Genomic DNA, 15,983 nt, shown 5'->3' with positions numbered 1-15,983 from the left:
ATTCTGGTCACATTTTGATCTAATTATATGTATTAAGCAAATATAAGTATATACGACTTTCGAGAGATGAAAATCGAGATTTTTACAATTCCGTGTTTTTCAGGGTCATGAATTCAAAATTGCAGAATGAGAAAAGAATCGGAATCGTAAGCTCTCCGGGTTTATGGTCATGCTGATGTAAAATGGCAGCATCCAAGAAAAAGAAAGGGGATCGCGATAATTTGCTCAAACAGGAAGATATTTTGCAGGCAGTCTTGTTAGCTGACAGTTTTAATGTGAGGTTTGCTCCGATAACGCTGGAACGACCGAGGGTAAGAATGATTTATGTATTGACATCTCACAATGGGCGAAGTCGGGTTGATGAAATTGAAAGCAAGCGTTACATTACATACAAACTATTTTACCTTGTTTTGGAATTGGATGGTAGAGTAAAACCCTTGTTTCCTCAAAGCCATATCTTTCTCTTCATAAAAAACAAATAAACTTCATACTGTAATGTTCAGAATTGTTTGAGAGATCGCGCAGGTAGCAGTGATTTAGCCTCCATTGAGATCATGCTCAAATTTACAGGACTGCTTCCAGATATTGTTCTTCTACCTGTGAGTGTTGTATGTTCTGAGTTGGAATATACGACATTGACAGTTAGCTGTTTAAAGGGGATACTTTGCAGTAGTGTTGTCTGTAAACGCCAACTGAAGAATCAATTTTGATTTCCCTTACCGAACTTGGTGAAAGCAATATTGTCACTATATGATGAGATCTGGCAGCCGATAACTTCAAGTTGTGGCTACGATATAGTAAGGGAGCCGTCATTATTTACGGGCTGGGGGTCGGAGGAATGGGGGGAGGTTCACTCAAAAAATTGAAAACTTCAAGGGCGGTTGCAAAATATGTGGAGAGGAAGACGGAGGTTACCCAATTTTTGGTGCGAAATAGATTAAAATACCGCTCAGATTGAACTATTGCACACATGAATTTCTCAAAATTTTCGATGCGAGAGGGGGATACCCACCTCTCATGCTCTCCCCCTTATTGTGTTCTTTATGAGTAAAGATCAGATTGAAAACACTTCTCAGATTGAACCAGACTGCACCATTGCACACATGAATTTCTCAAAATTTTCAATGCAAGAGGGGGGATACCACCCTCTCGTGCTCTCCCCTTGGGGTGTCCTTTATAAGTTAAAAAACAAATTCAAAACATCTCTCAGATTGCACCAGACTGCACCATTGCATACATCAATTTCTCAAAATTTTCCACACAGGCAAGGGGACACCCCCTTTGATATTTTCCTCCCTCAGCCTCTTGCATGTTTTCCGCATGTACTTTCAAATTCTGCTCAGTCAGATATCCTAGGGAAAACCCTATCATGATACCCATCCAAATTAAACAATACTATATGGTTGGATACTGGTTTCAGCGTGAGCTTATTCTGTGTTTTGTTGTCACTTTGAATTTCATGTTGTTGATTTCACCTTTTCCAACTGTCATGAGTTAACCGATGATAATCTAGCAGGATTTGAAAAGTCTTTACTATTACTGTATTTTTGTAAATTTTACAAATACATGCATTGGTATTTAACTTTTCTAAGTTAGGTGGGGGTCAGTCAAAATCTCTTAGTTAGAGAGGGGGTTACTCAAATTCATCATGGTTGGCCGGGGGTGGGGGGTTACTCAAAATTTGAGTTTCTGATGAAATTCCTCCAACCCCCCAGGCTGTAAATAATGATGGCTCCCTAAATGACATGGAACATAGTAGTTTGACTCTAAAGTGCACCTGTTCCACGCCGTTCTAACTTTTTAGACTTTATAATTGAATGCTTCAATATGTAAGCAGTCCTAATTGTGCAGGAATTAAGACTAATTAACTTTGATCGCATTTATTTCACAGTGTGTGGTTATCAAATTTTCTCTGTTGACAATCTTGGCCATATATGCTAGGTACATCCAAACTCATCAAGCATCTACAAAACATCTAAGCAGAAGAAACGGTCTGAACATTCTGTTTTCACTTTCAGGCTTTATTACCTCTGGTGAATTTTACATTGCTTGACTATACCCTGGAATTCCTGACAGCAGCTGGTGTTCAAGAAATATTTGTCTATTGCACTGCACATGCTGAACAGATAAAGAACCATCTCAAGTAAGACCAAATAAATCTTCCTATATGCCAGATTCAATTTTATAGAAAGGTTCGTTTCACCTCATGATATCTCCCCCACCCCCCAACCCCCCCCACCCAAAAAAAAAATCATCAGAAATTCGAGTTCAGAGCACTGGTATAACGGTATAAGTTTTATGCTTTAAAAATAAAACTTCGCTTTCAAAATGTTCATGGATGTTCAACAGATGACATATCAAATCAACAGAACTTGGAACTTTCAGGAGAAATTTGTTTTGCTTTTTGAGTCAGACACATGTACATGTAAACAGACAGGGTGATTAGTTGACCCTTTGGGCTTTGCAACAGGTGAAGTTCATAGGGAAAACTAATTTGCATACTGAGGGTGAATATGGAAACTTCAGTCTGCAGAGAATTTACTGCAAGTTTTCAGGTTATTTGCTTATTACAAAGTTTACAGAGAGCCAAAAGAGTTAAGAGTGTTTTCAGTTTTCATGTTGTTGTTAACACTCAAGCAGTTCATGCAATGCACATGAAAAAAGAAATTCCTTTAGAAAAGCATGTGTTTGATTGTTTGATTGACAATATTAAGCCAACCACCTGTTGTCCTTTGTGTGCAAAATCTGATAATGACATCTCACAAATTATTAAATCACTACAAATATTTGGTGTTCTCTAATACCAGCATGGTACTCCTCAGTAAAGTGGGATAAAAGAAGTTGAAATGTCGATATTTCTTTCTTTTCAGAGAATCCAAATGGATGGGCGAGAAGAGTGCATACAAAGTGTCTACAATTGTGTCAGAAGACTGCAGGACTGTTGGAGATGCTTTGAGGGACATAGATAACAAATCCCTACTCAGATCAGATTTTGTACTTGTCAATGGAGACATCGTGTCAAACATGAATTTCAAAAAAGTACTAGAGGAGCATAAGTGAGTAGTGTATTTGTGTTCAACGACAGCTATTGATAATGTTTGAATCAGGCTGCCTGATTGGTGTTTGACAGTTGTCAATGGTGTTTGAATCAGGTCGTCTGATTGGTGTTTGACAGTTGTCAATGATGTTTGAATCAGGCCATCTGATTGGTGTTTGACAGATTTCGTTCATGTTTTAATCAAGCTATCTGATTGGTCTTCGATAGTCGTCAGAAATGTTTGAATCAATGAGTGACTAGCTTGCTTGAAGTGAGATTTGTAACTGATAACATAGAATGGAAGTAATGTTGCTTGCGCAGTGCACTGATAGTACTTACTAAGTTGAAAATATGGAGGCTTTATGTAATCTACATGCTGTGAACAACAAAGATCAAATACATATAGGAATAAGAATTTCCAAGTTGTGTATACCACTATTAGATTTTAACTATCTATCTATCTTTGGGTATTTCAACATTGTAATTAGTCACATATGACAATATTTTTGTGTTGTTCATTTCAACTGTATTATAAAGTGCAATTTCTTTCAACTGTTTCTTGTCATCACTTCTTTTAAGAGCGCGGCGACAGAAAGATAAATCGTCTGTCATGACACTTGTGTGTAAAGAGGCATCACCTGGACACAAGACCAGATGCAAAGAAGATGAATTCATGGCAGCTGTTGATACAAGCACCAAGAGGGTATTTCACTATCAGAAAGTGAAATCGGCTAAAAGAATTCCTATTTCAGTGGTGAGTGGAAAAGTATTACTTGATGCAAGGCTTGTGATTTCTGTAGTACATTGATGATTTTTATCAGTAAATCACCCAATGAGATAGTTCCACGGTATGGTAGTTTCAGACTTTGCAGCAAGGTATTATGGGATACCGGTAGTTCTGTTGCCATACTTATTTTATTTTATTTGATGTATGACTTAAACTCTGGATTGGAAACACAGGTGATCAGAACCTACATGTATGTAAGAGCATTCTTCCCCAAAAGTCATAAAAACAGATGAAACATGATGCCGTAAATGAAAAGAAAAAAATTGAAACAAATATGAAAAGATCAATACCCAAACAAAAGAGATATAAAACAATATTAAAATAGAAAGCAGAAAAGCAGAAAAATAGTACCGGTATTACTAAAAATGAAACAAGTTTACAACTTATTCAGTCACACTTCCTCACCAGGTATGTGTCTTTTCTGAAGAAAAAGAATCATTTAAAAGATCTGTGTAGTATTTGAAAAGTCCAGACTTATAGAATGTTAAAAAGTATGAGTTGGGATTTTTGTTTGGATATAGTATATCGTAACTGCTACCAATATCGGAAGTCTTCATAGTCGCAACTTTCTTGTGTATTTCCTTATTGTGTTGCAGTGTGAACCGGGCTTTTGGCTGTTTTGATATGAAAGAAGTATGCCCCTTGAGAGTCAAAGACTTATACTTTTGCAAAAACTTTCCTCAATGAAACTTTCAACTATTCTCTTACCAACTCAACAATAAAAATCAGGGATCAACGTGCAAAGTTTGGTACTAAAACAAATCACCTTGCATTTGAAGATATTTGAAATTCAAAATGGCTGCCATCCCTCTGTCAACTCTATTGGGGTATCGGGATACAAACTAGGACAGTGAAGATCGCTCTTACCCCAAGAGTGTTAAAATGAGCCCCACCAAGCGCTAGACCAGAAAAGTACTGGAAAATTGGAGAATCCAAGGATCTTTCCGGAGGCACATTCTACCCTAAATTATATACATCAGTGTTGATTTTGTTGTATATAGTTAAAAATGTTGCTTTAATTTGTTTGCATTCAGAATACATTTTATGTTTGTGAATTCATCACGTCACAGAGAGCTTCATGAATATTGTACATTATGTGGTTATGTTCCAAATTCTTTGTATTTATTAATTTTCTGTCATTTTCTGCTGGTGGTCTAATTTTCATTTTCATTCCTCAAAATTCGAATGTGGTTGCCATGGCATGGATATTTTAGTATTTATCTTGTTTACCGTATTTCGGTGATGTCAAGAAATGTCGCCTTTGCATCTTTTCTGTCCGCAGAGTTTGTTTCAAGACAACAATAATGTACAACTACGGTATGATCTATTAGATACCCATATATGTATCTGTTCGCCACAAGTACCTGAACTATTTACCGACAACTTTGATTATCAAACCAAAGATGACTTTGTTCATGGGATTCTCATAAATGAGGAGGTAGGTGATAGAGTTCAACAACATTGTTACAGAAATATTTGAATGTCAGCTTGTGATAATAAAAAATAAAGTGTTCATTACTTTTTCTGCTTTAAAGAATTCCTACTGGTATTGATATGATCAGATATCTGTTCACTTTTATTTGGTGTGCTAAGTTTTGAATTTTTGCTATTTTCTCCAACATTCAATACAAGAAGGTCTAACATCGAGTTGTATGACAGAATCCCATTATGTTAGAGTGCTGTACAAGTGGTATTTGCACAGGTGCTGCCATGTGTTCAGCAGCAGTCTTACCAAGAGCAGATTGGGTGAAAGGACAATGCAATATACTGAAAGTAGACTGCACATACTGCCAGTACAGTGCCAACACTCTAAGGTCATGGGGCTCTAGCATGATTACTAGTACATATGTTTCATCTTTTATATATTAATAATAAACAATCCCAACATGAAAAAAGTTCATCTTAGTTTGTCATTCTTACTAGTAGTTTGTTGTATGCAAAGAAACTTTGACACTGCATATTGCTTCATGGAATTCTAATTTGCTAGCTTAGCCACACCCACACTTCTGATCGGATGCACACTTGTTCACAGGTTTATAATCAATTAACAAACTTTTCCAAGATCATGCTTGCTCACCAACCTTAGATTCCTTCGGGATGTCTCATCAATGTAACTGAACATGTCTTGTCAAAGTCTGAACTGCACGTATTTACAAGAAAATACTTCAGGAGTGCAATGTCAAATGGAAGAAGAACACTTTTTATGAGTTTACCTTCTCAAACATGCTGTCAGTGAAATTGATACTGCACTTCTGACTGTCCAGTCTCCCTCGAAGTGAATTGAACAGTCAGCATGGATGGTTTAGGATGAAAATTTTAGATCAACAAACTGTCATCTAGTAACACCTTACATTTTCAATTGATAACAATGACAACAATAATGAATTCAGTTTTGCAAAAAAAATATATGAGCAGGTTTAGCAAGACGCCCGCCAAAGACACTGACTGCAAGCAAAAGTGGTTCTGGGGTTGTAAACACTCATTAACATAAATCAATGGCATAATATTTTTGACATTTGCACTGTAGTGAAAATGTCAGTGATTTGTACACACCCCGATGCAAGTAAACAGTGATACATATATAATAATAATATTTTGTCTCTGTAGCAATATGATATTCCTGATCATGATGTGTTATGTCTTTTACCCGTCTCTCGACAGATCATGGGTAATCAAATTCACATGTATGTTTTAGAAGATGAGTATGCTGCCAGGGTCTCCAATCCTTACATGTACCATGCTGTCAGGTAAGTTTACGGTGTTTGTGAGCAATTGTACCAACCAGGATGAAATAAAACTGGAAGCAGGACTGGACTTGTATGCAAAAGTTGGTCATGATTGCAACATATGTGATTAGCCCAGACATATGAGCTGCATGCAAAAGTTTGGATGTTAGTCACAACAAAACATTTTTCTTGGTGTATTGTGTTTTGGCTAGGCTTCTGGAAATATTTGAAGTAGCAAAGTTTTTAAAGCACAATCTTTTAATATCTCAATGTCAGCTTGAACCGTCCATGTACCTCTCCATCAGACTCTCTCTCTATATATCTTAAGAATACTGGCCGTTTTCTTAAAGAAAGGAAAGTTCGTTCCTCTCACCTTGTACCTGGTGTAGTGACAACATGTGGATTAAATGCAGTGAAACAATATAGCAGAAGTATGTCTTGCTCTTTGAAAGTTGACTGCAATCTGTGTCGTTGTTTTATCTTCTAGCAAGGATATTATCCATCGTTGGAGTTATCCACTTGTTCCTGACGCCATCAACGGTGCTGGATTTACTCTGCTAAGACACAACACATACTTATCCAAAGACATCACACTTGCAAGGTGAATTCTGACAACTTCTTTTGTGCAGGATGAATATTCAGAGATTCCAGTACGTTGTTTTTTGCTGGGGTTTTATTTTTGCCAATTTTTGAGCACAAGGAAAATAAATCATAAAGTGCCAACTTCTCAAATAAATGTATCAAATATCAGGAGAAAAGCCATAACAGGGCTTGCTGATCTTGATAAAACCTAGACTGAAAGATCCGTCGCTCAAGGTTGCTTTCTACGCTCCCTCCTCTCACTGTACGAGAGGGGAAGTGTAGAGAGCGCCCTCGCGTGACAGATCTTTCAGTCTATATAAAGCCATATATTTTAAACACTTTTACTCACACTTGTAACTTTTGAGATTGATGAGGAAATCAAATGCGAAAAGTTTTGATCAAGCTTGTTCTCACAGAAGTGTAAGAACAACATGTGAATTTGTCAACCAATGGGCAGGAGCACCAACGATGCATTGATACAGAAGTGAATAAGTGAAAGTCTATACATATGTGATATCAAATGATTATCACAAATTCTGGATTTTGTGCCCCACAGAGGATGCATCTTGGAAGAAGATGTGGTGGTAGGCCAGGGAACCTGTATTGGTACCAACACAGTCATCAGCAAATCAGTAATTGGCAGAAACTGTTCAATAGGTAAATAGTAATTTGCATATGAATAGAAATTTATGTAGAAATATATATTTTAAAGGGCTGGTGAATGTTTTGAAAGAGAATTGTGTATTCTTCATTGATTCTAACAGGATCTTGTTTGTTCCAATCAAGTAAGATATTATGGAGGTTCTTGAGCAGTACGAAGTGTTTGTCCACACAGAGTTTTTATGAGAACAACACCACTACTACTGCATTAAACAGTGCTTTCATGACTTCACTGGTTGAAATCTCCAGCTTGAATGAAATCTTTTTCATTTGTTGCAGTTACAAGTACAATAACTTTGGATGAGTTTTTAATGCCCTGAATTTTCCAATCATGAAAAGTGGGAGATACAACTTCTGCATAGACCTTTTAACGCTTTTCATATTGTTTATTTTCAGGAGAGAATGTGAGCTTAGAAAATGCCTATGTATGGGATAATGTATGCATTGAGTCCGGTTCCACCCTTAAGATGTGTATAGTATGTGACCGAGCCATTATAAAACCCAATGTGACAGTCCAGCCAAACTGTGTGATATCTTATGATGTAAGTTCAATGTGGGTAGATTGTATCAATCTGCCACCAAACATTCTGTGATGCTGAGATTATTCTGACATGACATGAATATTGTGCATGAATTCAGATAATGTCAATAGGTGTTTATATCATGTCTTGTTGTTTGCAAAGGATCTCAACGACTGTAAAGTACGATTTCATTCAAGTTGCATGTCAGATCACAATATGGTAATGGCTAGTCTGCAACAAAAGAGTAAAGTGAACCTTGCAGTCATTTGGGGGTGTTTTGAAAATCTTCCAATACTGTGGTTGGACTATAAAAATCCATCATTCACAAGAAACCTACAATAAGTCTAATGTCTTGATTTCCATACCGTCAAAGTCCACCTGTGCACACCAGTGTATATTGTCAACAGCCTATCACAATCTCTAGTGTTACATGTAAGTGGGTGGATGGGTTTTAGTAAATAGAGTATAGAAATGGCCCTGGTGAGTGTTGTGCTACTCTGCTTAGAAGGGGAGGATGAAAGACAAAAGCATCATCATCTGCGTTCTCCAGAGTGCAGTTTTTTGAGCCATATGACAGTGATGATCATCGACTGTGAAAAACGAAAGATATACGACAGTGACTACCAGCTGCGCTCCACAGCAAGACTGTTGTGCGAGTTTTGGATAACATAGACTGTTTACTGCAATGCAGTTTTTGAAGGACACCGGCCCCTCACCCTTTAGTAAAGATTGAATGCTGATCCAGATGGTGCATCCTCAATACCATCTGTCCCAACAGAATTACAGTGTCCTTGTCCTCTGAATCAAGGTTATGTGGGGTAAAGTAACCGCGTCGGAATAAATGTGTGCACTGCATGTTCTTCTGAATATCAAGAACAACACGGGCAAGGTGAATGTGTCATTTCAATGTCATGCCATTAAAAATGTGCCATGTGTTGCCAGAGAGGAAGCTTATGTCAGGTCAATCAGTGTGCAAACGTAAACAAATACCATCAATCAACTACATGTGTTAGTATTAAGGTAGTATAAGCCTTAAAACTGAAATACATAAACTTTTTTTCAAACTTTTCTCCAGGAAACTTTGAAACATTGCCCTTCAAAATCCAGGATAAAAAACAGGGGTCACAGTGTAAAGTTTCGTACTACAGAGACTATATTACCTGACATTTACCATAACTTAAAATTCAAAATGGCCGCCATCCCTTTGGGAAAATTTAAGTTTTTGATTTCATAAAATAAGCCGTTGAAAACTTTTGTTACTCCACACAAGCTTCAAAATGAGCCCACAACAGAAAAGTAATGTAAAATGTTTAAAGTCTGAATATCTTTCCCTGAGGTGCATTTTACCTGAAAACCCCATGAGCTATAACTTATTTTTTTCAGTATTTATATCCTGTTTTTAGAAACAATTTCTTTTCCTACTCCCAACATCACCTGCAAATGCATAGTTTTTCAGCAATCTACATGTTTATAAAATCTAATAGTATTGTGACTAACTGAATTTTAGTCTGGAAAGGTTATTCATTTGCCAACATAACATTGCACTATGTATACAGGTACTCAGTATTTCAACACAGTCAGGGAAAAGAATTGGCAAATTTATCGCTAGAAACTAAAACAAATGAAAATATTATCAAAAGCTATAGCTTTTGCCTTTCACATGTAAATATTGTTTTAAATCTGATACAGAACGATATTATTTGACTTGATCATATCAATATGAAATGTTTATCCTGTTGAACACCAGTTGTCATTAATACCAATGCCAAATACGTATCACCATTTTTCATCTTTACTTCTATAAATTCTTTGGAACTGTGTTTGATATGCAAAATTGTTGTTAGGCTAATATATTACTGTAAATCATAATGAACTTTTGACATAACGAAGCTTTGAGATTCTGAAAATTTCATTGTATTACATATCCAGCTTACACGTTGATGTTGTTTCTGCTGACACAGGTTGTTGTAGGGCCAGATGTAATTCTTAAAGAGGGTACCCTGTTGACCAATCAGATTCCTAAGGCATCTTCAGGTTTTGATGACTTTGCAGAGGATGATGGGAAGGCAGATGAACCTCTTACTGAAGATGGCCCACCATGTGAGTGCTGCCAATAATATGATTATTGCAGTATTTCCGTGTGAGATTATATGTTCTCCTGCATTCATTGTACAATTTGTTTTCAAAGATAGTGTCTCATTCTTGTGATAGAGATATTGTTTGCTAGGGGGTCAAGTCTTGGGGATCGCATATTCGGAAGAAGCCCATAAGTTTAATTGCTTTGTGCAAAACCATCATTAGCAACAGATAGGAGAAAAGTTGATCACAGAAAACTGCAAAGTATACCTGTGTCAAGGTAACAAGAATAGTGTGGTTTCTCACTTTTGTCAACTTTTCTACCGATAGTGTAGTTTTTTTACTCTTGTCAACTTTGCTTCCGAATTGTAGTATAGAATGATAAAGAAAAGTTGACCTCTGCCCTGTGGTCTGTGATAGTTGTGTAATGTATTTAAAGGTCTGATTGATGGAGAAATTTAGAGCAGAAATGTTGAAGTACATGTACAGCATTGTTTTATATGTCGTAAAGGATCTTTTGATTTCACTGTTTCACTGGTGATTGTTAGGTGCAAAAGTTACCTTGAGGAGGATGCCTGTCCATCAAATGTTGTCCATATCAACTTCTTTGATATCTTTGTTCACGACTGCATTTGTTTTTTGATGGAAAAATGAACAAGAGAATTGTCATCAGAGATGTGGTGATTAATCGCTACATCTGTTCATTTCATAGCGTATGACGTCAGTATCGTAGGAACTGAAGGTAAGGGCTTCGTATGGATCCAACAGGATGAAGATTTGGATGAAGACGAGGAGCTGGTGCAGCAAATCTGGCGTAAGTTTTTGACACTACACAACAGAAATTACAAGTTTAAAGGTCAAAGTTCATGTGTTGACACCAGTGCACCAGTTGCAGCTATATCGAAGCTATAAGTGGTTCTATATTCAGTGTTTTGTCTTACAATAGGCAAATAAACATTAAGAAAGTTCAGAGCCATGGAATGGGGAGAAGATTCATGGTAATATTTTGACATCCTTCATGAACTGAATCAGAGTGCTATGCTCTTTTGTTGGATGGTGTGTTTCATGCTTATGAACATCACATTCATAAAACAAGTGTTGAAAGAGCTGGCAGAGGGGAATATTATCTATTCCATGCTTGTATGTGATCATATTTGATTGAACCTTTAATATTCTGTAACTGTGGAATGTTGATGAATCATGGTCATTTTCGGCATACAGGTCTGAGTCTGGATGAGAAAGATGACGAAGATGAGGAAAGTAGCAGTGATGAGTCGTCTGATGATGAAATGTCACCTCCGTCATCACCACCTCCGGATGATACTAAAAGTAGGTTGACATGTCATATATGTATGTGTGTATGAATTTTTTCTGCAGCATGTCGGTGTATGCATGAAAGTGTGCATGTACAGTGTGTGGACTGCCACAAAGTTCAGCATCACGTAGGTCTTTGGTGTGTCTTTGGTGTGTACGCGTTCTGTTGGATGCAAATGTGATTTTACACCCTGGTGAATAAATTGGTCCAGAAAATTGTCAAATTAAACAAGAACTAATGTGAAGCTGATTTGATGTCATTAATTTAAATTTCAATTAGAGGTGTTTAACCCTTTGAGCACCAAAGTCAATTTTTGTCACCTTTAGAAAATATACTCCAGTCAATTTTTTTTCAGATTTTTGTCAAAATTTTTATAACAAACTGTAGCCAATGAAATTTGATATCCATTTGGTCCAAAATTATCAAAAAATTACAGAAAAATTCATAAAAATTGGTAAAAATGTTGCACCAAAATTTTGGTGGGAACAATTACAGCACTCAAAGGGTTAATAGTGTGTGGCTTTTTTGGCAAAGTATCTGTAACTTTTTAACCGGTGTCTTTGTCATTTCAGTGTTTTACAATGAAGTCCTTGATAGTCTTCAAAGAGGTATCGAGGAGAACGTGAAATGTGATAACCTGATCTTGGAAGTGAATTCATCGAAATATGCCTACAACATATCAATGAAAGAGCTCGTTGTTTTGGTTATGAAAGCCATACTGGAGGTTCCAATCCTGAGATCGACAACACCATTAGATCCAGTAAAATATCTTGCCCAAATACGCCCCGTAAGTTGTTGCTCTTGTTCATGTAAAATCCCAAAATAAGTAACTTTTGACAAATAAACCCGATTTGTAGTGCAACCAATCAGATGGATAGTTGCAAATATTAGTTTGAATATTTTGGAAAAGACGAGAATTTATGAATCGAAATGATCCATACTCCCTGGTGCTTCCACATGCACATTTACGGTATGTGGAATCTGCCTACTGAGCCTGAAGATGTTTATTTCATGCATACATAACGACTCTTGCGTTCAGTAGTTGCTGGAGTGACATTCACACCCAAAATAGCGTATGTGGTACACTGGCAGACTTTATACATGTAGGTTTATCACATTGTTGAGGTATATGGATTTTGAATGGAGAAATGTTGAAACTGTAAAAGAGAAATATTGAGACTGTAAAAGCCTGCAAAAGTAGCAGACTTGAAGAATGTGCTTAGTTACAGGTTGACATAAATGTGAACATGAGCTGCCATCACAATTTCCTATCAATATACTCAACAGATAGAACTATGATGTACATAGTGGAATTTCTCCAGGCTGACTGTTATACACAATACATCTCTGTTTCTCAATTGGTCCATTTCAAAAATTAAGATACTTTACCTACATAGGTGAAAATTTCATTGACATTAAAATCTTTGTACTGAAAGTATTTGCTATGTCACCTCCTTCGTCAGGTATCAGATGGAATTCTGGGATACCTCAAATGCTGTACCGTGGCTGTTACAATCGCTGCAAACTATTTTCATATTTGCAAGAACTCATAACTTTTGGGTCTCACTCCGTTCCCTCACATGTTAGATGAATTATGGACTGTGTTATGTTTTTGTAATGAGAACACAAAGCTGTGCAGCTATTTGGAAATTGAATATTATATGTCAGCTTGCACCTCTGTGTCCTGGATTCTGTCAGATAACACACTTCGCCGACACAAATGTTTTGATGAAGAATAGATTTTAGATTTCGTCCTTTATCTGTCAAAATCATCATTTACCTACCACCATTCACAAACCAGATGTTTCTGTTATATATGTATCCGTTCAATTGATTCTGTTGAACTGATGGTTTGGGGTCAAATTAATGAAAGGACCTGTACAAATACCTGTGTTGTGATGGCATGTAATAGTACAATTAACTTGTTTTTGTTGTCTCTTAGTTGCTGAACAGACTGAAACCGCTGTTGCAGAATTATGTGAAGAGTGCTGAGTCACAGATGGACTGTTTGTTAGGATTGGAGGTATGTGTGGTGATTCAGAGGTGATTGAACCAACTTTATATTGTGATCATTGCGACGTTGGGGTAATGTACAGAGTTTCAAGCTGGGAAAGTTGGTTGCTTACTCTGCAGTCAGAATATGAATCCTACGGGAATTTGTTTCTCAAATTTGCAAAACACTTCAACAAGTAACCATTAAAAGCAATGAAAGGTTGTAAATTAAAAAGTCTGCAATGGGTGCTTTAACCCTTTGAGTGCCAAAGTCAATTTCCGTCACCTATATAAAATATACCCCAGTAAATTTTTTTCCAGATTTTTGCCAAAATTTTGATAAAAAGCTGTAGCAAAGGAAATATGATGTTCCTTCGGCCCAAAATTATCAGAAAAATCAAAGAAAAATTTAGAAAAATTGGTAAAATATTGTACTGAAATTTTGGTGGGCAAAAATTACAGCACTCAGAGGGTTAACTGTAAGTTCTGCCTTGCTTCAACTGTTTATTGTTCTACAGATGTATTTTGTACTTCCCAAATTTTTTTGTGAGACTAATATGATGGTTATGGACAGTAGCAATTTTCATGCCTTCTTTGTGCGTATCGAGAGCGATTACTCATAAAACCGTAAACAGATTTCTTTCATGCTTAACCATTTTTTCCTTCTTCTGCTACACTCAGGAATTCAGTGCAAATCACAGTAATTTTGCTCCAATACTGATGAAAGTCATGCACTATATGTATGATGAAGTTGAGGTACTGGTTGAAACAGTCATTTTAAAATGGTACAAAAGCACTACGCTGTCTGAAGACCCCATCACAAAACAAAAACAACATGATATAAGATCACAGGTAAATTTCAAAGTTTTATCATCAAAAGGTTTTCTTTCACAGAACTTTTTCTCATGTGTCTGCCAACTTACATTTCGGAACTCTTGTTGTCTCTTCAGATATTTCTGCCAGGCAGCCTTAAAGGGACAAAGTTGATAACTTTTCAAATTATTTCAGTTATTTTTCAATTCATATAAGCAACTATTCATATTGTTCTGCTCACTGAATCATGTTAAACTGTCAGTCATCAGATCTCTACTCACTTCCTCCTTGTAGATTTTTCAGTAATTGCTTTGATAACATAGTTTCTGGTACATACCAGAAATTAGGTCATCAGCATATTTACATATTATATATGCAAGGTGTAGGTAGAATACAGATGATTGATCATTTCGCATGTTTCAGTAAGCAGATCACCTTAACTAATTTCTCGTATGAAACAAAAATACTGGTAACCAACTTAATTTGAAACGATAGTGACATTGTCCATTCAAAGTTGTAGTATGGAAATTTTCCTGAGTCAATGAGAACATTTTGAGTGTACAGCAGTTCAGATTTGCCTGATGAGGTTGTGTTTACTTTACAGTGTTGATGGTTTTGGGTATTACCAAACATCAGAATTACCATGATACAAACTGAATTGGTAGAATGCGCCTCGGAGACAGTTATTTGGACTTATACGACTCTTTTCTGAGATACCACTATGGGGGCTCATTTCAAAGCTCTTGGAATAAGAACAATCGAAAATTTTATTTTCCACATAGAGTTAATACAGGGTTGGCAACCATTTAAATTCAAATATCAGTAAATGTTAGGTAATTTGTTTCTCCAGTGTCAAACCTTGCATTGTAACCCCTGAATTTTATTCTTGATGTGGTGAGAGAATGGTTGAAAGTTTCATGGAGGAAAGTTTGAGCAAAAGTAAAAACACTTTCACTTTCTAATGCATACTACCTTAAACATTTAGTCTAGCAAGTGTACAGACAGAATATACAGAATTGATGGTCTTGTACATCTAATGTTAAAGATCATTGTTTCATTGCATCCTTCAGAGGTTATTTCTGTCATTATCTCAACACTAGGTGGCGCCATTCATCAAGTGGTTAGAAGAAGCAGAAGAAGAGAGTGAAGATGAGGATTGATGGAAAGTTAATCTGGTCTTCCTCTCCCTGCTGATCCTGACATTCCGGTTGCATGACAACATCATCAGATTTCATCTGGGACGTCTCGGCATTTGCTACCTCCTGGCATGTCGAAATGTACGCAGTATCTACTGCTGAGTTGCAGGTTCATGAGACAGCCACATCCAAACCTGTACACTCTTGTGTAATCACCACTTGTCTGGAAGTGGACTGTACAGTAGTTTTATCTCATTAAAGATGCGTAAATGACAAGATTTGTCTGTCTTTTTGTATAACAAAAGAAGACAAAACATTTTTCCCGTGATATAAAGTTT

The 15,983-nt window shown here is 36.6% G+C and overlaps 1 protein-coding gene across 1 annotated transcript; it reads left to right on the top strand.

Moving 5' to 3' along the window:
• Positions 1–141: 141 nt before the first annotated feature.
• LOC139121221 (translation initiation factor eIF2B subunit epsilon-like) lies at positions 142–15,921 on the top strand. Its single transcript, XM_070685926.1, has 16 exons — positions 142–311; positions 2,019–2,143; positions 2,871–3,056; positions 3,617–3,791; positions 5,107–5,262; positions 6,486–6,571; positions 7,038–7,151; positions 7,689–7,789; positions 8,189–8,334; positions 10,275–10,413; positions 11,102–11,203; positions 11,611–11,718; positions 12,277–12,491; positions 13,647–13,727; positions 14,378–14,548; positions 15,610–15,921. The coding sequence occupies exons 1-16, from the start codon at positions 183–185 to the stop codon at positions 15,667–15,669; spliced, it is 2,094 nt and encodes a 697-aa protein (XP_070542027.1). The 5' UTR covers positions 142–182; the 3' UTR covers positions 15,670–15,921.
• Positions 15,922–15,983: the final 62 nt, after the last annotated feature.

Source organism: Ptychodera flava, chromosome 21 (genome assembly GCF_041260155.1).
Source record: "Ptychodera flava strain L36383 chromosome 21, AS_Pfla_20210202, whole genome shotgun sequence".
In the NCBI taxonomy this organism is placed as follows: domain Eukaryota; kingdom Metazoa; phylum Hemichordata; class Enteropneusta; family Ptychoderidae; genus Ptychodera; species Ptychodera flava.
Note: the sequence above shows the minus strand (reverse complement) of the source record. Positions and strands in the feature narration are given on the sequence as shown.